General features: G+C 47.2%; 1 protein-coding gene and 2 long non-coding RNA genes across 3 annotated transcripts; 2 read left to right on the top strand and 1 right to left on the bottom strand.

The window, feature by feature from the left end:
• Positions 1 to 446: 446 nt before the first annotated feature.
• Positions 447 to 2,029, top strand: LOC103232838 (cancer/testis antigen 1). The gene is made up of 3 exons (XM_073013296.1): positions 447 to 820; positions 1,394 to 1,526; positions 1,756 to 2,029. The coding sequence occupies exons 1-3, from the start codon at positions 550 to 552 to the stop codon at positions 1,892 to 1,894; spliced, it is 543 nt and encodes a 180-aa protein (XP_072869397.1). The 5' UTR covers positions 447 to 549; the 3' UTR covers positions 1,895 to 2,029.
• Positions 2,030 to 8,712: 6,683 nt separating this feature from the next.
• LOC140710813 (uncharacterized) lies at positions 8,713 to 12,132 on the bottom strand. Its single transcript, XR_012091879.1, has 2 exons — positions 11,321 to 12,132; positions 8,713 to 9,129 (listed from the first exon to the last, which is right to left on the bottom strand). It is a non-coding gene; the product is annotated as an uncharacterized lncRNA (long non-coding RNA).
• A 12,468-nt stretch (positions 12,133 to 24,600) lies between these two features.
• On the top strand, positions 24,601 to 27,671 carry LOC140710814 (uncharacterized). Its single transcript, XR_012091880.1, has 2 exons — positions 24,601 to 25,066; positions 27,255 to 27,671. It is a non-coding gene; the product is annotated as an uncharacterized lncRNA (long non-coding RNA).
• Positions 27,672 to 27,760: the final 89 nt, after the last annotated feature.

The following is a 27,760-nucleotide window of genomic DNA, read 5'->3' on the forward strand; positions in this document are numbered from 1 at the left end:
AGCTCCAGCTCCCCCACCAGGCTGGGCGACCAGGACAGGGACCGAAGCTGCTGAACCCAGTTAGAGGCCTGGCCCCGGGGTCTGTCCTGGGCACTCCCCCAAGGACAGGCAGGGCAGGCAGAGTCTGGGACGATGGCCGCACAGCCCTGGCCCCATGTTCCCAGACCCGCCTTGCTCCTCGGTGTGAGGGAGACCAAGGGGACGGGACAGGCTGGGCCCCGCCGTGCCTGACTCCCTGCAGGGCTCCCGGGACAAGGGCCCGGCGGACAGCCGGCTGCTCAGGGGTGAGGGGTCCAGGCTGGCATCGTGGCCACCTTCCGGCCCGGGCTCTCTTGGGGCGGGGCGGGCGGGGAGAACCAGTCACGTGCTCCAGGGCTCGCCCAGGGTCTCTCAGGGCCGGAAGTAGGACCCCTGTGCGCAGGCGCCCTGAGGATCCCGGGCTGCCAGTCGCACGCACGCCAGGGGGCGGAACTTCCTGCAGCCTCACTGCCTCCGCGTCCTCGTGGGCCCCGACTTTGTCTCTGAGCGCGCCACAGAGGCCCAGGAGCCATGCAGGCCGCAGGCCAGGGCACAGGGGGTGCGGCGGGCGATGCTGATGGCCCAGGAGGCCCTGGCGTTCCTGGTGGCCCAGGGGGCGATGCTGGCGGCCCAGGAGAGGCGGGTGCTGCGGGCGACGGAGGTCCCCAGGGTGCAGGGGCAGCAAGGGCCTCGGGGCCGGGAGGAGGCGCCCCACGGGTGCCGCGTGGCAGTGCTGCTTCTGCACAGGATGGAAGCTGCCAGTGCGGGGCCAGGGGGGCGGAAAGACGCCTGGTTCAGTTGTATCCTGTTGGGGGCAACAGGGTCAAGAGGTGGGGGGCAGGGCCAGGAGGTGGGGGAGGGCAGGGCCAGGTGCAGGAGGTAGGGTTTGGGAGATGGGGGTAAGGGGCCGGGTGGGGGGGGAGTGGGGGCTGGGAGTTGGAGGTGGGGAGGTGTGGCTCGGAGGAAGGGAGCAGGTAGGGGATGGGAGGTGGAGCGTGTGCACGGTGGGTGCTGGGCGATGGGGTGACGGGCAAAGCGCCAGGAGGTAGGGGATCTTGGGTATGAGAAAGGATCAGGAGTTGGGGGGAAGCGTGCAAGGTGGGAGCCGGTGGCTGGGGTGTGGGCTGGATGGGGCTGGGGGGGTTCAAGTGATGGGGGGACGGCTGATGCGGCAGGGGTCATGGTGGGGAGGGCCTTGGAAGGGCACACAGGAGTCAGCTTGGGGTACAACAGAGGAAAGTGGGGAATCAAGACAGCTGGGTGGGGTTGCTTCAGGACCTGGGCCAGTGCGTGGGAAGACAGCCTGTGGGGATGAGATGGGCACCGGCCAAGTCCTAGGCATAGTCCAAGCTCCTTAACGGGGTCCCCACCGGGAACATCACGATGCCTTTCTCATCGCCCATGGAAGCGGAGCTGGTCCGCAGGGTCCTGTCCCCGGATGCCACACCGCTCCCCCGACCAGGGGCGGTTCTGAAGGACTTCACCGTGTCCGGCAACCTACTGTTTATGTCGGTTCGGGACCAGGACAGGGAAGGGACTGGGCGGACGATGGTGGTGGGTTGGGGGCTGGGATCCGCCTCCCCGGAGGGGTAGAAAGCTAGAGACCTGGGAACACCCAAGCACAGGGTCTCAGAACAGAGACCTGGTACACCAGGTCCGCCGCCACCCGAGGGAGCCCGGGGAGATGGGTGCAGAGGTGTCGCCTTTAACCTGATGTTCTTCGCCCCTCACATTTAGCCGACTGACTGCTGCAGACCACCGCCAACTCCAGCTCTCCATCAGCTCCTGTCTCCTGCAGCTTTCCCTGTTGATGTGGATCGTGCAGTGCTTTCTGCCTGTGTTTTTGGCTCTGCTTCACTCAGGACAGAGGCGCTAAGCCCAGCCTGGTGACCCTTCCTAGGTCGTGCCTCCTCCCCTAGGGGATGGTCCTTGCACGAGTGGCCACTTCATTGTGGGGGCCTGATTGTTTGTCGCTGGAGGAGGCCGGCTTACATGTTTGTTTCCGTAGGAAATAAAAGTGAGCTAGGATTCCGTGTCTGAGTCTCTTTTCGGCGAGCGATGCCCTTTCCTTCGGACTTGCGTGCCCTTGTCCTCGGGTTGCAGGGGAGGCTCTGGGATTCAGAGATTGAAGTAGCACAAGGTAATGGAAGACAATTTGGGAAATGGGGGAAAATGAAAAGCCACTGGGTCCCGCCATTCAGCTTTAACTACTGTGGACATTTTAGAATACTTTCCTCAATATGCTTGCATTTATATGTTAAATGTATGACAGCAGCATATATGATGTTTTTCCAGCTCAGCATTAAATTTGTTCCCAAATTGTCTTCATTGAGCATATATGAGCTTTTGTGCTTTCTAAAAATGCTTCAAAAACATGTGCTTGAACAGATGCATAAAACCAGCATTATCATTTCACCATTAAACATGTGATATGGGCCGGGCATGGTGGCGCGCACCTGTATTCCCAGCGTTCGGGGAGGCTCAGGTGGGAGGATGGCTTGAGACCTGCAATTGGAGGCCACTCTGGGCAATGTAGCGAGATTCTGTCTCTATGAGAATCATTTAAAAATTAGGGGTGGAGGGCGTGGTGGCAGGCACCTGTAGTCCCAGTAACTCAGGAGGCTGACGTGGGAGGGTGGCTTGAGTCCAGGATCTCGGGGCTGCAGTGAGCTATGAATGCACCCCTGAGCTCCAGCCTTGGCGACAGAGCGAGACCCTGTCTCTAAAATAATAATAATAGTAATAATGTGAACAACGTAAAATGTTTGTAAACACGGAATGTTAACAAAACGCAGATTCTCTTACCGCTTGCAGAGTCCAATGAACAAGAGCGATGTCTGCTATTAAGAAACGGACTTTCTGCCATGCTTGGTTTAGGGGAAGACGTACAGGCTCCTGCCTTTAAGGGCACTGCTTCCCTCTGGGGGCAGAAAGCAGGGCCTTTTAATGGGGGACTTGGCATGAATGGCACACAGGAGAGGAAGCAGGCAGCTGCGGGGTCTCTGTGACTTGCTGAGTTGCCTTGTCTACCGGGTGGTCACGCTGGCACCATCTTGGGCAGAGCTAGTTTGGAAAGTGGCTGTTGTTTGTCAAAGCAAAAGAGACATATTCTTGAGCTGTCTTCTGGGATGCTCTTAAGTTGCTTGGAAACAAGATCCCTTTGAGTCTTGCTTTCAGGATTTATTCAGTGGGACCAGAGCATATTTTAATGTAAGATTAAAGTATTAGTTGACAATCTCCAGTGCTTGGCAAGGCTGTAGTTGGAAACAAGGACTCATACGCTGTCAGTAGCAGTGGTAGTAGCATCTATTTGGACATTTATTTGGCATTTTCTATTAAGGGGAAAATGTGCATACCCTTTCACCCACCTTGAGGAATCCATCTGAGAAACTCCTGGATAGGCAAGTGAGGTCGAATCCACCAGCATCTTAATGACACCATCACATAAATAGTTTTTAGAATGTAAATGTTCATCAGCTGCAGAAAAATTAAATAAATCACTGCACAACTGCCCCAGGGGAAAAGTGTGAGGAAGCTAGAGAGAGAGCATGGTAGATAGTCGGGTACTAGCATAGAAAGAGGTTAAAACAAGTCACCAGATCTCTGCATATAGGCTATGGCACACTCTTGTTTTGGCAGTGTGCTCCCGCCATGTGAGCGTGTAGGGATGTGCACAGTAACTCCCTGGACAGCCACCTCCACGCTCAAGAGTGCTCATCGCTGGACAATAGCGTTAGGGAAAGAAAACCTTCACCTTTTAAACCTCAGACTTCCATGCTGAAATATTTTCATCAAGCATGTATTACTTTGGAAATACACGTCTTTACTTTGTAAAAGAAGAGTCTGCTCGAATAAGAAACCATCTCTCCTAGTCCTGTTCTTTCAAAACATTGGAAGTGGATTTTGAGTGTGTTGAAATGTCTGTGCCACAGCAGAGGGCATCTGTTGGTTTTGTCAGCCAACCTCTGTTCCCCTGTACCAGTGTCCATATTTCCCCTAGAACCACTCCCTCCCTTTCCCTTCAGCAGTTTTGATTCTGCTGGAGTTGACTTCACCCCAGATTCCAGGTGGAATGGCTCATCCTTCCTCTCTCACCACGCGATGCCAGCTTTCCGCCACCTCCCGCCAGGAGTAGATGCGGTCTGAGGCCCTCACCAGAAGCAGATGCTGGCACCACCCGTCTTATAGCTGCAGAACTATGAGCCAAATAAAACTCTTTATGAATTTCTCAGCATCAGGTACCCCTCTATAGCAACACAAATAGACTAAGACAGGGATTGAGTCCTTGCGGATAAGCCCTCAAAAGCTGTGATGGTAGAAAAAGCAGTGAAGGAGTCTTCTGTGGATACGAATCCAAATAGGGAGGGGTGAGCCTGCAAGGGAGTCCCAGGAGGAAAGGGAGGAGGAGAACGGGCACAGGGACCAGCTCTTTCCAGATAGGGCTCCCCAACCTGGTCCACAAGTGTGGATTTCATTCACCCAGAGCATGAGTCTTTAGTTTCGTTGTCCCATGACCCCATCCCGCCACCTCTGCTCAAACATGGCCCAGGTGCAGCCGGCCACCCTAATCCCACGGCCGGATGGCTGGAGCTCGTAGCTTTTAAACCCAAGTCAGGTGGCCTCAGTCCTCTGCTCTAAGCTGTCCAGCGGGCTTCCCTCACTCACAGTGAAAGCCAGAGCCCTGACGGCAGCCTGCAGACCCGACATGATCAAGCGTTTCCTCTCTGGCCTTCTCACCTCCCACACTTCCCCTTGCTCACGCTGACGCAGCCACACAGGGCCCCTGGCCCTTTCTGGAACACACCAGGCACACTCCTGCCTCACGGCCTTTGCACTAGCTTTCTCCTGTCGAGAAATCTCTTCTTCCAGCGTTGCACACAATTGTCACCCTCTCAGAGAGGCTTTTCTGGCCAGCCTCTTTAATACCGCATCCGGCCTCCCCCGCCTTCTGCCTGGTCCTGTCTGTCACTCCCTCTCCTTTCAGGGCCCAGGTGTGCGGGAGACATCCTGGCCAGGGTGACCTGCCCCGCAACACCCAGCTCAGGGCTCAGCCCGGGGACCCAGGCTTGAGCCAGCCGCTCCCCAGGACAGGAGGACGGCTCAAGACTGAGAAGCCCCCTCCTCACCCATTCCACCACCCATAGCTTTCACTGGGCACGAGGCTGACGATCTTCCAGCTTCTGTCGCCTTGAGGCATCTCGGTCCAGAACCGTAAGAATCTGGGGGAGAAGGGATCCCCTGGAGCTGGGCTCTGTATGGGGAAGCAGCTCCTCCCGTGCAAAGCCCCCATTTCCCAGCTGGGCTCTTCCCTCCCACACACCTCACCCCTCCGTTCTCCCCCACAGCACCTGTACAAGCCCACCAGCTTCTCCGCAGCCCCAAATGCCCCTCCAACGACAGCACTTTCTCCTCCTCCTCTCCACGGCTAGGGTGCGGCCCTTCCCCACTGTGGTCTGGACTGTGGACTCGCCGTGCCCCACTCTTCTTCCCCATTCCTTCCTGGCCCAATCATCTCAGCTTTTCCTCTTAAGACCCTAGAGAAAAAGAGAAAGCTAGCCCCAGACAAGCAGGAGGAGGACCTAATAAATCACAAAGCAGACATCAGTGAAACAAGTCAAAGGCTAGTAAAAAATGCTCTTGGCAGGGCGTGGTGCCTCACGCCTGTAATCCCAGCACTTTGGGAGGCTGAGGCGGGCGGATCACAAGGTCAGGAGATCGAGACCATCCTGGCTAACACAGTGAAACCCTGTCTCTACTAAAAATACAAAAAAAAAAAAAAAAAAAAAAAAAAACCGCCGGGCGTGGCGGTGGGCGCCTGCAGTCCCAGCTACTCGGGAGACTGAGGCAGGAGAATGGCGTGAACCTGGGAGGCGGAGCTTGCAGTGAGCCAAGATCGCGCCACTGCACTCCAACCTGGGCGACAGAGCGTGACTCTGTCAAAAAAATATAAAAATAAAATAAAAAAAAGGAATGCTATTTAACAACTCTGTGACAATAAATTCAATGACTTCGATGAAATGTATAATTTCATTGAAAGATACATATTACTAAAACTGACCCAAGGGAAAAAAAAGGAGTTTTATATCAACTACCCATATCAGTTCATAATTAAAAACCTTCCCACATAGAAAACTCCAGGCTGGATGCTCTACTGGTTAATGAATCAAACATTTAAGAAAGAAATTCTGGCCCCCTGAGGTGGCTCATACCTGTAATCCCGGCATTTTGGGAGGCCAAGGGTGGGAGAATTGCTTGAACCCAGAAGTTTGAGACCAGCCTGGGCAGCATGGTGATACCTCGTCTCTACTAAAACCAGAAAACATTAGCCAGGCAATGTACGCCGTGCTTGTAGTCCCAGCTGCTCGGGAGGCTGAGGTGGGAAAATCACCTGAGCCTGGGGAGGTGGAGGCTGCAGTGAGCCTTGACTGTGCCACCGTACTCCAGCCTGAGCAACAGAGGAGGTGCTGTCTCAAAAAAAAATTTTTTTTAAATAAGGGGATGAAGATGTCCCTCTTATGGGGCACACCATGTCTCAGGTACTACAGTCAGCCAAAGAACAGATCAAGTGGTCACTCCTTCAGTGAATAACTCACCATTTCTGGCTCCTCACCTCCTTCCAAACAATGCACGTCTGCCGTGAATTTTCATCCGGTTCCCCAGCTGATGCTCTCAGGGTCATCTCGGGAATCACAGGGATCCTTAAATCTCCATCCTGTCTGTGGTTGCCCCATCCCTCCTCGCCCCCGCTCCCAACCCTCCCTATGCCCTTCCTGTTCCTTTGCTTCTCTGGCCTCTTTTTAACTTGAATTATTAGACTTTTTTTCTTTCCCCCCTACAGCATTGTTTGAGTTCCTTATGTATTCTGCTCATTAATCCCTTATCAGATGGGTAGTTTGCAAATATTTTGTCCCATTCTGTGGGTTGTCTCTTCACTTTGTGAATTGTTTCCTTTGCTGTGCAGAAGCTTTTTAGCTTGATGTGATCTCTGGTTAAATAATTTTTGACAAGAGTGCCAATCCTGCAATCTCTTCAACAAACAGCGCGGGAACAAGTGGAATTACTCCTGCAAAAGAATGATGTTGAACCCCCATGTAACACGGTAAGTACAAATTAATGCAAAATCGATCAGCAACCTAAATGTGAGAGCTAAAACCATAAAACTCTTCAAAGAAACCACAGGGTGAATCTACATGACCTTGGATTTGGCAATAGATTCTTAGATATGAAACCAAAAGTACATGCAGCCAGAGAAAAGATAGTTAAACTGGACTTCATCAAAATGAAAAACTTTTGTGCATTAAAGAACATTATCCAGAAAGTTGTTTTAATTTTTTACTTATTTGTATTTATTTAGTTTTTTATTATATTTTATGTTCTAGGGTACATGTGCACAACATGCAGATTTGTTACATATGTATACATGTGCCATGTTGCTGTGCTGCACCCATTAACTGGTCATTTACATTAGGTATATCTCCTAATGCTATCCCTCTCCCCTCCCCACTCCCCATGATAGGCCCCGGTGTGTGATGTTCCCCTTCCTGTGTCCAAGTGTTCTCATTGTTCAGTTCCCACCTATGAGTGAGAACAAGCGGTGTTTGGTTTTCTGTTCTTGCGATAGTTTGCTGAGAATGATGGTTTCCGGCTGCATCCATGCCCCTGCAAAGGACATGAACTCATCCTTTTTTTTTTTTTTTTTTAATTTATTTATTATTATTATACTTTAAGTTGTAGGGTACATGTGCATAACGTGCAGGTTTGTTACATATGTATACTTGTGCCATGTTGGTGTGCTGCACCCATCAACTCGTCATTTACATCAGGTATAACTCCCAATGCAATCCCTCCCCCCTCCCCCCTCCCCATGATAGGCCCCGGTGTGTGATGTTCCCCTTCCCGAGTCCAAGTGATCTCATTGTTCAGTTCCCACCTATGAGTGAGAACATGCAGTGTTTGGTTTTCTGTTCTTGTGATAGTTTGCTAAGAATGATGGTTTCCAGCTGCATCCATGTCCCTACAAAGGACACAAACTCATCCTTTCTTATGGCTGCATAGTATTCCATGGTGTATATGTGCCACATTTTCTTAATCCAATCTGTCACTGATGGATATTTGGGTTGATTCCAAGTCTTTGCTATTGTGAATAGTGCTGCAATAAACATACGTGTGCATGTGTCTTTATAGCAGCATAATTTATAATCCTTTGGGTATATACCCAGTAATGGGATGGCTGGGTCATATGGTACATCTAGTTCTAGGTCCTTGAGGAATCGCCATACTGTTTTCCATAATGGTTGAACTAGTTTACAATCCCACCAACAGTATAAAAGTGTTCCTATTTCTCCACATCCTCACCAGCACCTGCTGTTTCCTGACTGTTTAATGATCGCCATTCTAACTGGTGTGAGATGGTATCTCGTTGTGGTTTTGATTTGCATTTCTCTGATGGCCAGTGATGATGAGCATTTTTTCATGTGTCTGTTGGCTGTATGAATGTCTTCTTTTGAGAAATGTCTGTTCATATCCTTTGCCCACTTTTTGATGGGGTTGTTTGTTTTTTTCTTGTAAATTTGTTTGAGTTCTTTGTAGGTTCTGGATATTAGCCCTTTGTCAGATGAGTAGATTGCAAAAATTTTCTCCCATTCTGTAGGTTGCCTGTTCACTCTGATGGTAGTTTCTTTTGCTGTGCAGAAGCTCTTTAGTTTAATGAGATCCCATTTGTCAATTTTGGCTTTTGCTGCTGTTGCTTTTGGTGTTTTAGACATGAAGTCTTTGCCCATGCCTATGTCCTGAATGGTACTAGAACTCATCCTTTTTTATGGCTGCATAGTATTCCATGGTGTGTATGTGCCACATTTTCTTAATCCAGTCTGTCATTGATGGACATTTGGGTTGGTTCCAAGTCTTTGCTACTGTGAATAGTGCCGCGATAAACATACGTGTGCATGTGTCTTTATAGCAGCATGATTTATAATCCTCTGCGTATATACCCAGTAATGGGATGGCTGGGTCAAATGGTATTTCTAGTTCTAGATCCTTGAGGAATCGCCACACTGTCTTCCACAATGGTTGAGCTAGTTTACTTTAGTTCCTTTAAAATGGAGAGTACTCCTTCAGCGATTAGAAGAGCCAGAAGACGGAAACAAAGAACTTCTGTTATTCATAGGTTACGGTGGCTACACGGAGGTCAATCAACATGTGCAGAGGGTGTGCGTGGACCTGGGGCACTTGCCTTTATTTGGGTCCAGGGAAGTGGTCAGAGCATCACAGTAGGGGGTGAGAAGATTGGAGCATTCGAAGCAAATGCCCAGAAAAAGGGGCCTAACCTAACTACGTGGACCTAACCTAACTTTACATTTGGTCAAGCAGCTGGGTGTGTGTGTGTGTACTGGTGAGACGGCTTTTAGGGGAAGGAAAGTGGAATCTAAAGGCGGCGGTTGGGAACTGGGCTTAGGCTATTAACCAAGGGCATCGTGTGGCATCTGGGGACTCATGTCAAGACGACAAAATGGATGCCGGGGCAGCATGGTAATATTAAGCCTCAACCCAAAAGTGAAAAGACAAGCTGAAGAAAGTGAGAAAATATTTGCCAGTCATATATCTGATAAGGGTTTAGTATCTGTAATACACAACACACTCCTAAAACTCAACTCATAATACACAACAAACTCCTAAAACTCAAGCAAAGCGATAAACAATTGAGTTAAAGAATTGACAAAAGACTTAGACATTTCTCCAAAAAACATAACAGAAATGACCAGTAAGCACATGAAATGATGCTTAACATCCTTAGTCATTAGGGAAATGCAAGTCAAAAGCACAATGAGATACCACTTCACAGTTACTGGGATGGTTACTTAAGAAATAGAAAATAGTAAGAGTTGACGAGGATGGGGAGAAGTTGGAACCCTCATCTATTCCCGATTGGAATGTAGTCGTGCAGGCACTATGGAAAACTGTTTGGCGGCTGCGCAAAAAACACAGGTGCTCAAACAGATACTTGTGTGCCAATGTTTGTTGCATCATTATTGACAATAGCCAAAAGGTGGAAGCCATCCAAGTGTCATCCATGAACGGATGAATGGATAAACAAAATGTGACTGTAGTGAGCTAGGATTTCACCACTGCACTCCAATGTGGGTGACAGAGAGAGACCCTGTCACATACACACACACACACACACACACACACACACACACACACACACACAGTGATCAGGCTGACACCACCTGAACCTAAATAACATCACAATGAAGACAAACAGAGATGTGGTGCACTTCCTGGTGCAATGTAATGGGAAAGCACAGTCCCACTTGGAGAGCAGTCTTGGCCAAAAAGAAAAATGTTATATGTTTCTCGAGTTCATTATATTTTCCTAGTACAATGTCCAGTTAATCGTTTTTTAAATTTACCGCAATGAATTTATCTTACTGTTTTTAAAATCTCTGCTATACCTATAGCTATATATATTTTTTCCATTTCTAACATTTGTATTATGACTTTTCTTTTTCTTTTTTCTTTTTTCTTTTTTTTTTTTTTTTTTTTTTGAGGCAGAGTCTCACTCTGTGGCCCGGGCTGGAGCGCAGTGGCGCGATCTTGGCTCACTGCAAGCTCCGCCTCCCAGGTTCATGCCATTCTCCTGCCTCAGCCTCCTGAGTAGCTGGGACTACAGGCACCCACCATCATGCCCCGCTAATTTTTTGTATTTTTAGTAGAGACGGGGTTTCACCGTGTTAGCCAGGATGGTCTCGATCTCCTGACCTCGTGATCCGCCCGCCTTGGCCTCCCAATGTGCTGAGATTACAGGCATGAGCCACCGTGCCTGGCCGCTATTATGACTTGTAACGTTTGTTTTATCCATCAATCAAGAAGGGATATCTTGCACTACTGTCCCTGCCTTTACTCGGCTCTTTTTCTAACGTATAGACTTGTAGGCTTAGGTCATTCTTTTCAGTCATTGTTTGTTTATTCTAAGCCTTCAAAACTTTAAATTTCCCTTCAAGAACCACTCATGGCACATTCAACAAGTCTTCATAATTATTGTTGAAGACACATTTTGATAATTGCATCTTACTGTTCATTCTGCCCAGAAGGAAGTTGCTAAAAGCATAGATCTATTTGAGTCAATGGGAAGTTTATAAGAGTTTGTTCATATGTTGGTGACTTGGAAGTAACAATATTGGAAGATTGACAGCAAGGCATCTTGGAGAAGAGGCATGTGGATGGACTTCCCAGATTGGGCCTAGAATACCAGGAAATGCACATCCCTTGTGTGTGTTCCCGAGGTGCTTTCGGTACTCACGTGGATGTGATGACCTGCTCTGGGGATGTGAGTTAACTTCCTTCCTCAGTTACTCCGATTCTTGCTCAGTGGGCTCATGATAAATGTGGCCATGAGGACAGAAATGGAAGTTACTCACGGGCTCAACAACATGGTCTTCACCAAGTGCCAAATCTCCCAACAGCAGAGCCTCATATATGGGCTCATCCCACAGGGGTCTGTCTTAGCCCATTCAGGCTGCCACAGCACAATACCATAGACTGGGTAGCTTATAAACAACAGAAATTTATTTCTTACCGTTTTGGAGGCTGGAAGGCTCAAGATTAAGGAGTCAGCAGATTTGGTGTTTGGTGTCAGCCCACTTTCTGGTTCATAGATGGTGCCTTCTAACTGTGTTTGCACATGGAACCTCTCAGGGGTCTCTTTTATGAGGACACTAATCCCATTCTTGAGGTCTCTGCCCTCTTGATCTAATCACCATTCAAGGCTCCACTTGCAATAACATCATATCGGTGATTAGGTTTCAACATATGAAATTTGGGGTTACAGACATTCAGACCTACCTGGTGAAAAGATGATTATATCATATCAAACCCCTTCCATTCTGCAGGGGGCAGCAAGTTTTTCTCTTTGGAATAGATGCTTTTTCTGTGTATATACATGCTCTCCACTGCCGCGGTTTCGCCAACACCACCATCCACGGATGTACTACGGGCTCATTCACCATCACCATATCCTACTCGAAAGCTGCAATGAAATGGATTAGACACTGTAATCTGAAAATCTGGGATCCCTGTGGTACTGAGCTAACAAATGAGAGGAGGATTATTGTGTTGGCTAGGTAACGGGCCCTGACTGTCAAGAAGAGATATAATTTCTGCTACATATGTGGGGTCACAGCAAAATATTTCTGAGATTCACCGAATTTTAGGGAACATTTGCTAATATTGCTATATACAGTGGTAAAATTTGGTGGAAGGTGACAACTCCTAGACAGGCCCAAAAAGGGCTCAGACCCCTCAGGAACAGAAGACTGTGTCACCCACCGAGTGAAAAATCATAATCAGCCAATATGTTCGCTGAGGTCAACTATGGGTATGTATGTAATTCCAAAAATGAGGATCACAGGAGGTCATGCCTACTTTACTTCATTGTTATTTGGTACATAATTTTATTTGTATTAGTTCATTTCCCCCCTTCCCCACCTTCTCTCCTCCATTTTGTAATTTAGTCTACAGATGATAGGCTCTCAAACCAGCATCATTGTTGGCAGCAAAAGCACAATCTGTAAACTATTTCAAAGAGGTGTGTTCTGAGCCAATATGAATGATCGCAGCCTGGAGAAGACACAAACCTGAGACTTGAGCAGTGGCCCCGAGACAGTCAGACTGCAGCTCTATTTTATACATTTCAAAGGAAGCAGAAGTTACAGGCAAAGTCATAAATCAATACATAGAGTTTATACATTGGTTTAGCCAAAACATTGGGGTATCCTGAAGCAGGGCTTACAGGTCATAGTTGGACTCAGAGATTCTTTAATTTGTACTTGGTTAAAAGAGCAAGGCTTTGTCTAAACACTTTGTGAAACAAGTATACACATACATATACATATATATAATACAAGTATACTTATGGATGTGGAGTAACCCAAGGGAGAGCCATGGTGCATTCAGTGGCTCGGCTCCTCAGCCTTCTCATACAGCAGATGTTAAAGAAATAACAACGTCGGGCCGGGCGCGGTGGCTCAAGCCTGTAATCCCAGCACTTTGGGAGGCCGAGACAGGCGGATCATGAGGTCAGGAGATCGAGACCATCCTGGCTAACACGGTGAAACCCCGTCTCTACTAAAAAATACAAAAAACTAGCCGGGCGAGGTGGCGGCGCCTGTAGTTCCAGCTACTCGGGAGGCTGAGGCAGGAGGATGGCGTAAACCCGGGAGGCGGAGCTTGCAGTGAGCTGAGATCCAGCCACTGCACTCCAGCCTTGGCAACAGAGCGAGACTCCGTCTCAAAAAAACAAAAAAAACCAAAAAAAACACAACAACAACAAAAAAACAACGTCGTGTCCCTGGCCCCTTTTGAAGTGGCATTCTGTGCAGCCTCACAGTATGTATGCGGTCTAGACCTGGACAATTGTTTGCACTAGCAGGTGACTTGGAGGGCAAATTGAGGTGGAATCAGCGGCCTCTGTCCTCTCTGCAGGTCACAGAGACTCTGGTTTTTGTGTCAGTGTTAGGGGAGATTCTGCGTGTGGTGCGACACAGGCATGCAGAGGTGTGCCGGAGCCAGCCTGTACTTGCTGGTGGTGACAGCCCAGGGGGAACATCCCTTCACAACTCCACTCCAGAGACTCCACAATCGGCCTCGGTGGGAGTACGTACACCAAGGCAGTCAGCAAATGCCACCAGTCAGGGCTCCTCCTTGCCTCTCGAGAGCCCACTGTTCAACCTGGACTGGCACACCACTGGGTCCAAGGCATCCTTTTTCATGGCCCGTTCAGACCTAGCAGCTGCAGTGGCTCTGGAACCTATATTAGAGAGGAAACTTCCTGATCCTTGACCCACAGCAAAGGCGCTGTGTTCCCAGGACCAAAGGTGGAGCCAGCAGCCTCCTGACTCTCTCCCTTCCACGTGTGGCACAGGTACTGGCTCCTGGGCACGTCAGTTCTGTGGTGTTCTGGGAGTCACTCCCAGAGTTGCAGCCTACATTTCATTCTGACAGGTCTTTGAACGATTTTGTAAGCAACTGGCTCTGTGTGTTAAGGTCCCGGTGCCAAACTAGCCAGAGAGGTTTCCGTTATCTGCACTCACACCCCAACTGATACACGAAGATGTGCCCGTGTAGTTCTATAATAAGATGCCTGCATCTACCTTTGGAGTGTTAGTCGGGGCACGGCAGGAACCAGGTGGCACACTCTAACATATTTAACTGAAGAGCATTTAATAAAAGGACTGTCTAGAGAGGTGTGAGTAGGGGAGAGGTGTGAGTAGGGGAGAGGTGTGCTCTTCTCCTCGGTGGGAGTGCTGGAGCTGCCCCATGTGGGCTCCTGAGAGCTGGCTGTTGCATTGTCCGAAATGTGGGAGCCAGTTGTCAACTGGTACCATTTCCAAATTGTTTGTTTGCTGCATAAACTTACAATTCAATAAATTGTGTGAATCTCTAAGGTGATATATATAACCGAAAGTGTGTAATTGCATCATTGTAACACAAAGGATAAATGCTTGAGGGGATGGATACCCCGTTTTCCACAATGTGATTGTTACACATTGCATGCCTATCTCAAAACATCTCATGTGCCCCAGAAACATGTACCGCTACTAAAGTACCCACAAAAATTCAACTAAAAGATTAAGAAACAATAAGAAATAACTAAGATGATTATATAAGAACTGATTATTTTATAATTATTTTACTGATATCCATGCCCTTGTGGTTATTCACGCCTATGGCATCTGTGTGCTGCAAATACTGTATAGCTGTGTGATATGGTCCACATCTTCCTGACTCTGTGAGGAGCGATGACATATTTGTTACTTGGCATCATCCATGCTGGGAGTATTTACACCACGGACAATGGTGAATACTGCAATTCAGGGCTCCACTTACTGTTCTGTTGACTTCCCAGTCTTAAGCACATGATGGTGAAAATACTAATGATGGAAATTAACCTTTAAAGTGCACCACATCGTCTGTCGTGGTCTCAAGGTGAGTAGCCTCACAATTTGAGGAAATAGTTTCCTAGCATTCAAAAACTATTATCTGGCTCAGCAAAGAGGTCTTTCATGGCATTTATTAACACGTGAAGGGTCTTCTTTCACTGTTGTCTGTGTCGTTAACCTAAATGAAAATATCAACCAACATTCATGTGAGAACCCGTATCCTTCATCGCCTGCAACCACAGAGTGATCACAAACACAAGAGTCTGGGAAAAAGTCACGGAAGCAGCCTGTGAGAATCCATTCTGTGTACGGATTTTACAATCAAGAATGTTTTGTATTTTATGACTGTTTGTCAATTGTGTGCGACACCTTCCAAATGGGAGTCGAAATTATAATATAGTTACATACATAGGTGTAGACATACCTCCTACCACTCCCCTGCCCCGCCCTTCCCACCTCAGAGAACCGGTTATCAAACATTTACCAGCATACCACTGTCAACAAGGGATGGTTGGACACCAAGAGAAGCCTTTACCAAACCTAGGCTTGAGAGGAGGACAAGCATAGCGGCTGATGCTCCTGCATCCTGGTGAGAGTGAGAGCCCCTGGGGAATTCGGCCACTCACAGGGAGGAGGTCTCCCTGAGATGGAGAGGAGAGATGCGGCTGCAGGGAGGCCAGGAGGGTACAGGGAGATGCTGTGAAGGCCTCGGGAGTGGGAAGTTTGCATTCACCTCTTGTGGTGCCTGCACGGGCAATTGGGGGCTTTCGGCATCCATCCTCATGGGAGGTAAGTTTCTAGCTTGGCCCAAGCGAGCCGGTTGCTTGAAAGACAGGTGCCCACTCGAATGAATGGTTATTAGAAACACTGGTGTTCTTGAAGTCTGAACAGTTTAAGGCTGGCAGAGCCTTTCGGACTGACCCAGTATCCCCCAGCTTGCTCTCCTTCCCCTGGCCATTAAGAGACGGGCACCTTTAGACTCACAGAGGGACCACGGGCCGTGGACAAGTGTTTCTCCCCTCTCTGCACACACGGTGCAAGGCCCAAAGCGTGGTGGCAAATCTCACCCCCAGGCTGTCAGTCCCTCGAAGGTCTCTGGAGCCCATTTATGCCACCACACACTGCCCCATCTTTCTGCCCTCCCGTCTGGACTCCCTCCACTCCCTTCCCCACTTCCCATCCCTGGCCTGTCCCCAGCCTCTCTTGTCCAGTAGTCGTAAGTCTACCTCCACAGGCGCTCTGAGAAGCCAAGAAGCGAGGCCTCCTGAGGGAGCGTTGGGCTCTCCAGGGCTAACAGGGTCTCCCAGGGGCCAGGAGCCACCACATGCCAGGGGCCTGTTTGCGCAGGCGCCCTGAGCAGCCAGAGGCACGTCATGCACCAAAGAGGTGGGGCCTCCTGAGGTAGCTTCCGGTTCTCCAGGGCCAACTGGGCTACCCAGGGGCCCGTGGGTGGGAGGGCGGAATCCACCACATGACAGGGGCCTGTTCACGCATAGGCGCCGTGGGCATCCAGCTTTGCATTGTGGGGGAAGCGGGGGTTTCGTGTGGGAACTTCATCCCACCAGTGGCCCTCCAGGAGGACAGGCGGCTTCAACGTTAACTCTGAGGTGGAGGCGAGGCGGCCATGCAGGCCTCAGGCAAAGGAGCAGGTGATGATGCCAGTGGTGGTGCGGAGGGCGGTGCTGGTGCTCCCGGAGGCGCTGGTGCCCCCGGAGGTGCTGGAGGCCCCGGAGGCCATGGAGGTCCCGAAGACGCTGGAGGTTGGGGCTTCGCAGGATCTGAGAGCGGTGCTGCTGGGGAAGCTCCCCAGGCTGAGGGCTCCTCACAAGCCCCAGGGCAGGGTGAAGAGGCCCAGGCCCTGGCCCCAGCCTCAGCCGCAGCCTCCGCAGGAGGCTCAGGACACCAAGAGTGGCAGTTGTATCCTTCCCAAGGAGCCCCTAGGGTCAGGGCAGGGGGTGGAGGTTGGCCTGGGGATGGCCGAGGATGTGCAGAGAGAGGCTTGAGGGGGTGGGCAGGGGGAATGCCCTTGAGGGGTAGAAAGAGGAGTCGGAGGAACCAAGGGTGGCTGCAGGACGCAGCAGCCTGGGGGGCAGCAGCTGCTGCAGCTGGCATCAAGACGTTTTGAGGGGGAGCGTGGCCTGCAGAGGCACAGGGAGGGGTCTTGGGAAGCCCAAAGGGCGGCCTGGGAGGAAGGAGACCTGAAGCACACACTCGCCATCGCCTTAACGGAATCTCCACCAGCACCCTCACAGTGCCATTCCTGTCCAGCTTGGAGGCTGAGATTGCCCGCCACTATCTGGGCCCAACATATGAAGACCTCGGAGGGGGCGTCCGCAGGGAGCTCACGGTGACTGGCAGTGACCTGGTTATGTAAGTTCTAGATGGGGTGGGGCGGGGAGGGAGGGGCAGTGGGACCCGGCCCATCTCTCCACTAGAGGGGCGCTATTGGCCGCACGCAGACGCCTACAGCTTGGGTCTAAGGAGGGAGTATGACACACTGAGCTTGTCGCCGCCTGATGTCGGCACTCTATGCGAGGCGCCTGAGGATTAAGTCTAATGACGTGGGGGTGGGGGGAGGAACAGGAGGCCACCTCTCTAATAGAATTTTTTCTTTCCTCTCACTTTTAGCCGATTAATTTCGAACAACTCTGGTCTCCTCCAACTTTCCGTCATCTTCTTGCTCAACCAGCTTTCCATGGTGATACGGACCATGCAGCGCTTGGTGCCGCCAAATTTGGCTAAGCGTCAGCCCGGAAAAGGGGGTTGAGGCCTAAACCTGTGTCGGTCCTGGGCAGTGCATCCTTCCCTAGGGAAATGATTCCTTAACAGCAGTTGCCACTTTGTGTTTTTGAGGGGTGAGGCGAATTGTGTGCCTGGACTGGCCCCTCACTGCTCTCTCCCCCACGTGTTTGGATTGGTGCTGCAATGTTACTGCTGAAAATAAAACTGAGCTACTGTTCTGTGTCTGAGTTCCTTTTCATTCACTTCACCAGTTTGCACAGAGAGAGAGAGGCCAGAAGCCTGACTTCTTACCCTTTCGCCGGCATGCCAGGTGTCTGGGTTCCCTTTCTCTGAGCAGCCCTGGCAACCCTGCTCGCCACATCACAGCAGTGGGGGCCAAGTCATATCACAAAGGAAAACCACCTTTTTCCATTTCATGGAACCACAGGCAAAAAACTTTCAATTTTGCAAGATGCCTCCCAAAAAGCTGCATGGGGGAACAAAAATTAATACTTTGAAACCAGCATTCTGGTGTGAAGGCACCATCTCTGAAGAGCAATTTTGTACTGTACATCCCGAGCCTTAAGTGCATAAATAGAAATGTAATGGAAAGTACTTCTATCTCTTGGAATCCGCGTTAAAGAAACAACCATTCCTGTTGAGACTTTTAGACAAGAATCTCTTTGAATCCTTATCTACAACAGGTGGAAAACTGAGAGCAATTTAAATGCTCAACAATTCCATTGTAATGGATCTTTCATGCAGCCCTCCAATAACATGTTTTTGAAGTTTGTTTTTTTTGTGTTTTTTGTTTTTTGTTTTTTTTTTTGAGACGAAGTCTCGCTCTGTCGCCGGGGCTGGAGTGCAGTGGCCGGATCTCAGCTCACTGCAAGCTCCGCCTCCCGGGTTCACGCCATTCTCCTGCCTCAGCCTCCCGTGTAGCTGGGACTACAGGCGCCCGCCACCTCGCCCGGCTAGTTTTTTGTATTTTTTTAGTAGAGACGGGGTTTCACCGTGTTAGCCAGGATGGTCTCGATCTCCTGACCTCGTGATCCGCCCATCTCGGCCTCCCAAAGTGCTGGGATTACAGGCTTGAGCCACCGCGCCCGGCCTGTTTTTGAAGTTTTTGAGAAAGAGGTGGAACTCATATGTCGCAGGAAGAAATTTCAGGAAAAAACGGACGTTTAACTTGCAAAACCTTATACCTTTATGTGTTTGCTATAAAGTTAACGTCTAATACAATTAGAAAACTATAAAACTATTCCAAAATGCTGTCAGTAGTTAATGCTGAGGAAGGACTCAACTGACTTTCGCCTTCTTCCATTTCCTAAATTGTCTTCAATTACACCTTGTACTACTTGACTACCTGAATCCCAGCATCTTTCTTTCTTTCTTTCTTTCTTTCTTTCTTTCTTTCTTTCTTTCTTTCTTTCTTTCTTTCTTTCTTTCTTTCTTTCTTTCTTTCTTCTTTCTTTCTTTCTTTCTTTCTTTCTTTCCTTCCTTCCTTCCTTCCTTCCTTCCTTCCTTCCTTCCTTCCTTCCTTCCTTCTCTCTCTCTCTCTCTTTCTTTCTTTCTTTCTGACAGAGTTTTGCTCTTGTTGCCCAGGCTGGAGTGCAATGACACAATCTCGGCTCACTGCAACCTCTGCCTCCCAGGTTCAAGCAATTCTCCTGCCTCAGCCTCCTGAGTAGCTGGGATTATAGGCATGTGCCACCACGCCTAGCTAATTTTTTTTTTTTTTTTTTTTTTTTTTAAGTAGAAACGTGGTTTCTCTATGTTGGTTGGGCTGGTGTCAAACTCCGAACCTCAGGTGATCTGCCCGCTTTGCCTCCCCAAAGTGCTGGGATTACAGGCATGAGCCACCAAGCCGAGCCTGCCTTGTTTCTTTTCTTTTGGCTTAGTTTCTGTAATCTCACAATGGTAGTATTTGGAACTATCTCCCTTGTTGTCCTCTGTCCTCTGTCTGTTGGGCTGCCTCTGTCTGGGTTAACTGAGTACACAGCCTCATCCTGGACTTCTCTTGGATGTGGGTTGCTGCACCTGTCTTGCTCTGTCCGTTGTATTCCATATTTTTGTTTAGCTGTATATGTTTCTTTTAACTCAGGCTTACTGAGGTACCATTAACACAGTGTGAAATTCATCCTTTTTCTGTGTACCCTCATAGGAATTTTGGCAGGTGCATACAGTTGGTCACAAATTTTCCCTCATGCCTACTTGTCATAAATTCCTCCCCCAGTACCTGGCCTTGGGGACTCTCTAGGGTCAGGTGAAACTAAGGACACCCCTTTAGCTGGCACTTCAGGGAGCCCCCTGATGGGTCGAAACGGGAAATCAAAATTCTCTGGGAAGAAAGTCCATATTGCCGCTGCTGGCACTGGCTACCTGGGACAGGTGTGGCGGCTGTAGTCCTCACACCTGTTGCTGATCTGGGTATTGGGAGATGTTGCAGTGCACTCTTACCACAAAAGCAGCACTTTCTTTCTTCACCAAGTCTTTCCCTGGTGGTTGTAGATTTTTGACTAGATCCCACATTGTATAAAAGTTGATTCTGACAGTTTTTACCAGATCAGTAGTTGTTTTGTAGAGGAACAGAGCCCCAGAGTTCCCTATCTAGTAGCGTTTTTGGTGATGTCACCCAGAAGATCTATGCATTACATATTCATTAATAAATAACAAAGTTCTACAGTCAAATAAAGGGAGGAAGGACAGAAGGAAGGAAGACACACAGTGAGAAAGAGAGAAAAGAGAGAGACAGAGCTGAAGGGACGGAGGCAGCAAGCACACCAACAATCTTGGGCTCCAAGAAAAATACAGTACAGTTCACACTCAGGTCTTACTGTATGGACATGCCAATTAGTAAACCTAGGAAATACCATTTTGGACATAGGACCAGGCAAAGATTTCATGACAAAGACACAATTGCACCAAAAACATAAATTAGTAAACCTAGGTTATCTTCCAGGATTTTTATAGTTTTGGAGTCTTCAATTCGTCTTGAGTTGATTTTTCTATATGGTGTAAGGAAGGGATCCAGTTTCAATCTTATGCACATGGCTAACCAGTTATCTCAGCATCTGTTCACCATTTTTATAGTCTGTGAATATTAGGTGTTTATCTGTGTCAGAACCTTAAAGTTATACATATGGGTATTTTGTTGATAGCTCAGAAGAATTTAACTTTTTTATTGAGCTAATAAAATAAAGTTAGACTTATTCAACCAAAATTCACAAAATCAAAGGTTATTGGGTTTGTTTCTTTTTACACCCTTGTAACCTTTGTGTGAAACCCTACCATAAGATAACTACACAAATTGACGCCTTTATAGAAGATAGCTGGATCCACATTATTCTTTGATTAAATTCAATCTGTTTACATGGCTGGACCTTGCTAACTCCAATATGTGATCCAAATGAAAGCTGTGAAGTAAAATTTGGGTAAAGCAGCCTCTATGATGGTTTGATTTTTCAAAATACTCTTTTACCTTTTTCTTCTCCTTTAGTTTCAAATGAGTTTCCAGTGTTTACAGAGTAGTAAGACCACGAATAATGAGTTTTATCTCAACATCAGCAGGTTAGTAACAGCAGATTTAAGGCAGGCAGAAGAGAAAAGAGAAGACGTTAGAGCCTGGCCGGCTGCCACATAGGAGCCAGGTTTTACAAGGGGGGGTGTGATAAAGGAAGGAGAAAAAAAAGGGTAAAGCAGCTGGAAGAGAACTGGGGAGCTTTTCAGCCACTATACAGCACGGGTTGCATCTCAAGCAGTGCTTTGCTCACCTTCCTACACCTTTGCCACATTGATTTCCTCTTTTGATTTTCAGAAACTACATCAGGAAGGTGGAATCAAAATTCCTCTGACCAGGCCACATTGAACAGAATTTATCACAGCGAGATGCTGACAGTCATGCAAGCCAGGAAAAGGCTCTTTTGGAGAAAGTGATTTTAATATTCACCAGTGCCGGCCAGGCACGGTGGCTCAAGCCTGTAATCCCAGCACTTTGGGAGGCCAAGACGGGCGGATCACGAAGTCAGGAGATCGAGACCATCCTGGCTAACATGGTGAAACCCCGTCTCTACTAAAAAATACAAAAAGCTAGCCGGGCGAGGTGGCGGCGCCTGTAGTCTCAGCTACTCGGGAGGCTGAGGCAGGAGAATGGCATAAACCCGGGAGGCGGAGCTTGCAGTGAGCTGAGATCTGGCCAGTGCACTCCAGCCTGGGCAACAGAGTGAGACTCTGTCTCAAAAAAAAAAAAAAAAAAAAAAAATACACCAGTGCCTTACATTTTATTGGGAATTGTGTTTAGTTGGGTACATAGTCTATCAAATATCTAATCCTGTAAATTATTCCATAATTCATGAAACTGGTGGACAGTAACATAGTTCCTATGGGAAAGTCTATAAAAATATGAATTTTGATAAGTTAAAATTTTTACAGCATACTATCATGTTATCACATAAAACTTAATTTTTTGCTCTGATCATGTTGGGTTTTGTAAACTTTTCATTGTCATGATGGTTCTGAGAAAGAGCTTAGTTGCGTGAAAGCTAGATAAAGATACATGAAGACGAACTCAGTTGTTTTTGCTGCAAAATAAATCACACCAAAACTTAATGGCTTTGAGCCAGCATTTGTTACTGGTCTCAGTTGTGGGATTGGCTGGGCAGCTTTTCTAGTATAGGCTAACTGGCTGGGGCTGGCTGATCTAGAACTTCTTAGTGCACCCTACTGGGTTAGCTCTGATGACTGAGCTGGCTGCCTCTTCTCTCCATACATCTGTCATCCCGTAGGAGGTTAGCTTGGCTAGATCACATGGTGAACAAAGGCTCCCTGGTGGCAAGAGAGGGAGAAGCCCAAGGTGAGAATGCTTCCAAAGTCTCTGCTTGTGGCAAGTGTGCTGTGTCCCTTTGGCCAGTGCAAGTCAGGAGGGTGAGCCCATAGTTAAGCGATGGAGAAATTGACTTCACTTCACGTCGGGAGGAACAAACAGCAAAGTCACTTTGCAAAGTCACATCCAGGGATGGGAGGAACCTGTGGTTCCTTTGCAAACCACTGCAGTGACTCTAATGGTTTTTTGTCTTCTTTTTTTTTTTTTTTTTTTTTTTTTTTGAGATGGAGTCTCACTCACTCTCTCACCAGGCTAGAGTGCTGTGGCACGATCTCGGCTCACTGCAACCTCCAACTCCCTGGTCCAAGGGATTCTTCTGCCTCAGCCTCCCGAGTAGCTGGGATTACAGGCATGTGCCACCACACTCAGCTAATTTTTTTTTTTTTTTTTTTGTATTTTTAGTAGAGATGGGGTTTCTCCATGTTGGCCAGGATGGTCTTGATCTCCTGACCTCGTGATCCGTCCATCTCAGCCTCCCATAGTGCTGGGGTTACAGGTGTGAGCCATTGCGCCCAGCCTTGTCTTCATTATTTTATAGCCCTGTCTTATTTTGTAGCTTACCAGTATCCATTTCTTGGAAAGTTCAAATTGGGCACTTCTGCATTTGTGTTTTTAAAAGGTGAACGTTCTGCTAATTTGACTTAGCATGGGAATTTTACTTTTTCATGTATAATCAGATAAAATCCCTAGATTTTGCCATTCTAAGATGGTAGCAGAGCTCCAAATGGCTTTTGAAGAGGTGGGAAACCTGCTTCTCGAACTTTCATGAAAGTCTCGAGACATTCAATATTTCCTGCAGTTCTCAAATAGGCAATGAACATACATGTTAGAAATGTTGGATGCTTTGGACATATCAACAAATGTGATTCATGTGGAATTACTATGATTTATAAGGAATCTATCCTGCTGTCATTACTCATTTCCTGAAGTTTATGCGATTATGTTGTTTTATGATAGTAGTATTGGCAGATTCGTTGTTGACATTGATTGCCTTATGAAGATTTGCCGCTTGGCTTTACATTGTATTAGAATAATCACCAGCCAAAATAAGATATGCATCCAATCTGTTTTCTCTAGAATCTTTACACAATACAGCTCCTTAGGTTAAGAAGTTAGTTTACTATCATGCCTCGTATGTGCTGCTTGTCTGTATACTTGATTTGATGAATACTATAACTTTTCATGCAATCACCACAATGTATCTTTCCAAGCTTATCATTCATTGATAATTTCTCTAAGACTACAAGCCTCTGAAGCTTGACGATTGTCTTTTATTTTCAATTTCAGGAACTGCCTTACTGTTGTAATAGAACCAAACTGTGCCCATAATTTACATAAGAACTGATGTGCAATTTCTGGACATATGAAATGGCTTCAAGTTTTATTTTGCACAGTTAACATAACTTTAAACTTTAAGATCATGGCCTTAGGAAACATTGATTAAATACTTGGGGCACTTTTTCAGGAAGCAAAAGGAATCCCAAGAGGGATGGTTCATTGCCATAGCTAAGGGCTGGAGCGTCAGACAAGTAGGAGATATGTACGCTTTTGTTTGTTCTAGTGTAAAAATACCATCCTTATTTTCACTGGCAAATGACTTTCGAGTACCTTTCTGGGTAACCTTATAATTTTATGATCGCTTTTCTTCACTATATAGAATCATTACTGTAATATAGCAGAATATAGGAATCATCGTTATCGTTATGTTGTTTCAGAAAAATACTAGGAATAAATGGGGAAGATGATGAATGACAATTGCAGTGCAAATGATGTTTCTGCTGTCGTAGAAATATCTTGTTGCAGATAAAAACTGTATTTGGCTAACTAAGGGAATAATTTTTAAGCAACTGATGTAGGGATGACACAACTCTGTTTATTACTCTGGTGATAAAATAGAAAACTTATAGTCTCTAGCATCACTGTAGTTTCTGAAAGTAATGATTGAGTTGTCATTTTTCATACCATTTTGGGGTAACAAAATTAAAAATGACATAGGTTTACTAATTGGTATGTCCATACAGTAAGACATACCAAGTGGAGCCTTGAATGGTGATTAGATCAAGAGGGCAGAGACCTCAAGAATGGGATTAGTGTCCTCATAAAAGAGACCCCTGAGAGGTTCCATGTGCAAACACAGTTAGAAGGCACCATCTATGAACCAGAAAGTGGGCTGACACCAAACACCAAATCTGCTGACTCCTTAATCTTGAGCCTTCCAGCCTCCAAAACGGTAAGAAATAAATTTCTGTTGTTTATAAGCTACCCAGTCTATGGTATTGTGCTGTGGCAGCCTGAATGGGCTAAGACAGACCCCTGTGGGATGAGCCCATATATGAGGCTCTGCTGTTGGGAGATTTGGCACTTGGTGAAGACCATGTTGTTGAGCCTGTGAGTAACTTCCATTTCTGTCCTCATGGCCACATTTATCATGAGCCCACTGAGCAAGAATCGGAGTAACTGAGGAAGGAAGTTAACTCACATCCCCAGAGCAGGTCATCACATCCACGTGAGTACCGAAAGCACCTCGGGAACACACACAAGGGATGTGCATTTCCTGGTATTCTAGGCCCAATCTGGGAAGTCCATCCACATGCCTCTTCTCCAAGATGCCTTGCTGTCAATCTTCCAATATTGTTACTTCCAAGTCACCAACATATGAACAAACTCTTATAAACTTCCCATTGACTCAAATAGATCTATGCTTTTAGCAACTTCCTTCTGGGCAGAATGAACAGTAAGATGCAATTATCAAAATGTGTCTTCAACAATAATTATGAAGACTTGTTGAATGTGCCATGAGTGGTTCTTGAAGGGAAATTTAAAGTTTTGAAGGCTTAGAATAAACAAACAATGACTGAAAAGAATGACCTAAGCCTACAAGTCTATACGTTAGAAAAAGAGCCGAGTAAAGGCAGGGACAGTAGTGCAAGATATCCCTTCTTGATTGATGGATAAAACAAACGTTACAAGTCATAATAGCGGCCAGGCACGGTGGCTCATGCCTGTAATCTCAGCACATTGGGAGGCCAAGGCGGGCGGATCACGAGGTCAGGAGATCGAGACCATCCTGGCTAACACGGTGAAACCCCGTCTCTACTAAAAATACAAAAAATTAGCGGGGCATGATGGTGGGTGCCTGTAGTCCCAGCTACTCAGGAGGCTGAGGCAGGAGAATGGCATGAACCTGGGAGGCGGAGCTTGCAGTGAGCCAAGATCGCGCCACTGCGCTCCAGCCCGGGCCACAGAGTGAGACTCTGCCTCAAAAAAAAAAAAAAAAAAAAAAAGAAAAAAGAAAAAAGAAAAAGAAAAGTCATAATACAAATGTTAGAAATGGAAAAAATATATATAGCTATAGGTATAGCAGAGATTTTAAAAACAGTAAGATAAATTCATTGCGGTAAATTTAAAAAACGATTAACTGGACATTGTACTAGGAAAATATAATGAACTCGAGAAACATATAACATTTTTCTTTTTGGCCAAGACTGCTCTCCAAGTGGGACTGTGCTTTCCCATTACATTGCACCAGGAAGTGCACCACATCTCTGTTTGTCTTCATTGTGATGTTATTTAGGTTCAGGTGGTGTCAGCCTGATCACTGTGTGTGTGTGTGTGTGTGTGTGTGTGTGTGTGTGTGTGTATGTGACAGGGTCTCTCTCTGTCACCCACATTGGAGTGCAGTGGTGAAATCCTAGCTCACTACAGTCACATTTTGTTTATCCATTCATCCGTTCATGGATGACACTTGGATGGCTTCCACCTTTTGGCTATTGTCAATAATGATGCAACAAACATTGGCACACAAGTATCTGTTTGAGCACCTGTGTTTTTTGCGCAGCCGCCAAACAGTTTTCCATAGTGCCTGCACGACTACATTCCAATCGGGAATAGATGAGGGTTCCAACTTCTCCCCATCCTCGTCAACTCTTACTATTTTCTATTTCTTAAGTAACCATCCCAGTAACTGTGAAGTGGTATCTCATTGTGCTTTTGACTTGCATTTCCCTAATGACTAAGGATGTTAAGCATCATTTCATGTGCTTACTGGTCATTTCTGTTATGTTTTTTGGAGAAATGTCTAAGTCTTTTGTCAATTCTTTAACTCAATTGTTTATCGCTTTGCTTGAGTTTTAGGAGTTTGTTGTGTATTATGAGTTGAGTTTTAGGAGTGTGTTGTGTATTACAGATACTAAACCCTTATCAGATATATGACTGGCAAATATTTTCTCACTTTCTTCAGCTTGTCTTTTCACTTTTGGGTTGAGGCTTAATATTACCATGCTGCCCCGGCATCCATTTTGTCGTCTTGACATGAGTCCCCAGATGCCACACGATGCCCTTGGTTAATAGCCTAAGCCCAGTTCCCAACCGCCGCCTTTAGATTCCACTTTCCTTCCCCTAAAAGCCGTCTCACCAGTACACACACACACACCCAGCTGCTTGACCAAATGTAAAGTTAGGTTAGGTCCACGTAGTTAGGTTAGGCCCCTTTTTCTGGGCATTTGCTTCGAATGCTCCAATCTTCTCACCCCCTACTGTGATGCTCTGACCACTTCCCTGGACCCAAATAAAGGCAAGTGCCCCAGGTCCACGCACACCCTCTGCACATGTTGATTGACCTCCGTGTAGCCACCGTAACCTATGAATAACAGAAGTTCTTTGTTTCCGTCTTCTGGCTCTTCTAATCGCTGAAGGAGTACTCTCCATTTTAAAGGAACTAAAGTAAACTAGCTCAACCATTGTGGAAGACAGTGTGGCGATTCCTCAAGGATCTAGAACTAGAAATACCATTTGACCCAGCCATCCCATTACTGGGTATATACGCAGAGGATTATAAATCATGCTGCTATAAAGACACATGCACACGTATGTTTATCGCGGCACTATTCACAGTAGCAAAGACTTGGAACCAACCCAAATGTCCATCAATGACAGACTGGATTAAGAAAATGTGGCACATACACACCATGGAATACTATGCAGCCATAAAAAAGGATGAGTTCTAGTACCATTCAGGACATAGGCATGGGCAAAGACTTCATGTCTAAAACACCAAAAGCAACAGCAGCAAAAGCCAAAATTGACAAATGGGATCTCATTAAACTAAAGAGCTTCTGCACAGCAAAAGAAACTACCATCAGAGTGAACAGGCAACCTACAGAATGGGAGAAAATTTTTGCAATCTACTCATCTGACAAAG

Source organism: Chlorocebus sabaeus, chromosome X (genome assembly GCF_047675955.1).
Source record: "Chlorocebus sabaeus isolate Y175 chromosome X, mChlSab1.0.hap1, whole genome shotgun sequence".
Lineage (NCBI taxonomy): Eukaryota > Metazoa > Chordata > Mammalia > Primates > Cercopithecidae > Chlorocebus > Chlorocebus sabaeus.

Excerpts from the sequence above, each read along its gene's own strand:
- LOC103232838 (XM_073013296.1), top strand. The coding sequence starts at position 550 with ATGCAGGCCGCAGGCCAGGGCACAGGGGGTGCGGCGGGCGATGCTGAT. Across the intron at positions 821-1,393 it reads AAGACGCCTGGTTCAGTTGT|ACATCACGATGCCTTTCTCA; the intron begins ATCCTGTTGGGG and ends TCCCCACCGGGA. Across the intron at positions 1,527-1,755 it reads TCCGGCAACCTACTGTTTAT|CCGACTGACTGCTGCAGACC; the intron begins GTCGGTTCGGGA and ends CCTCACATTTAG.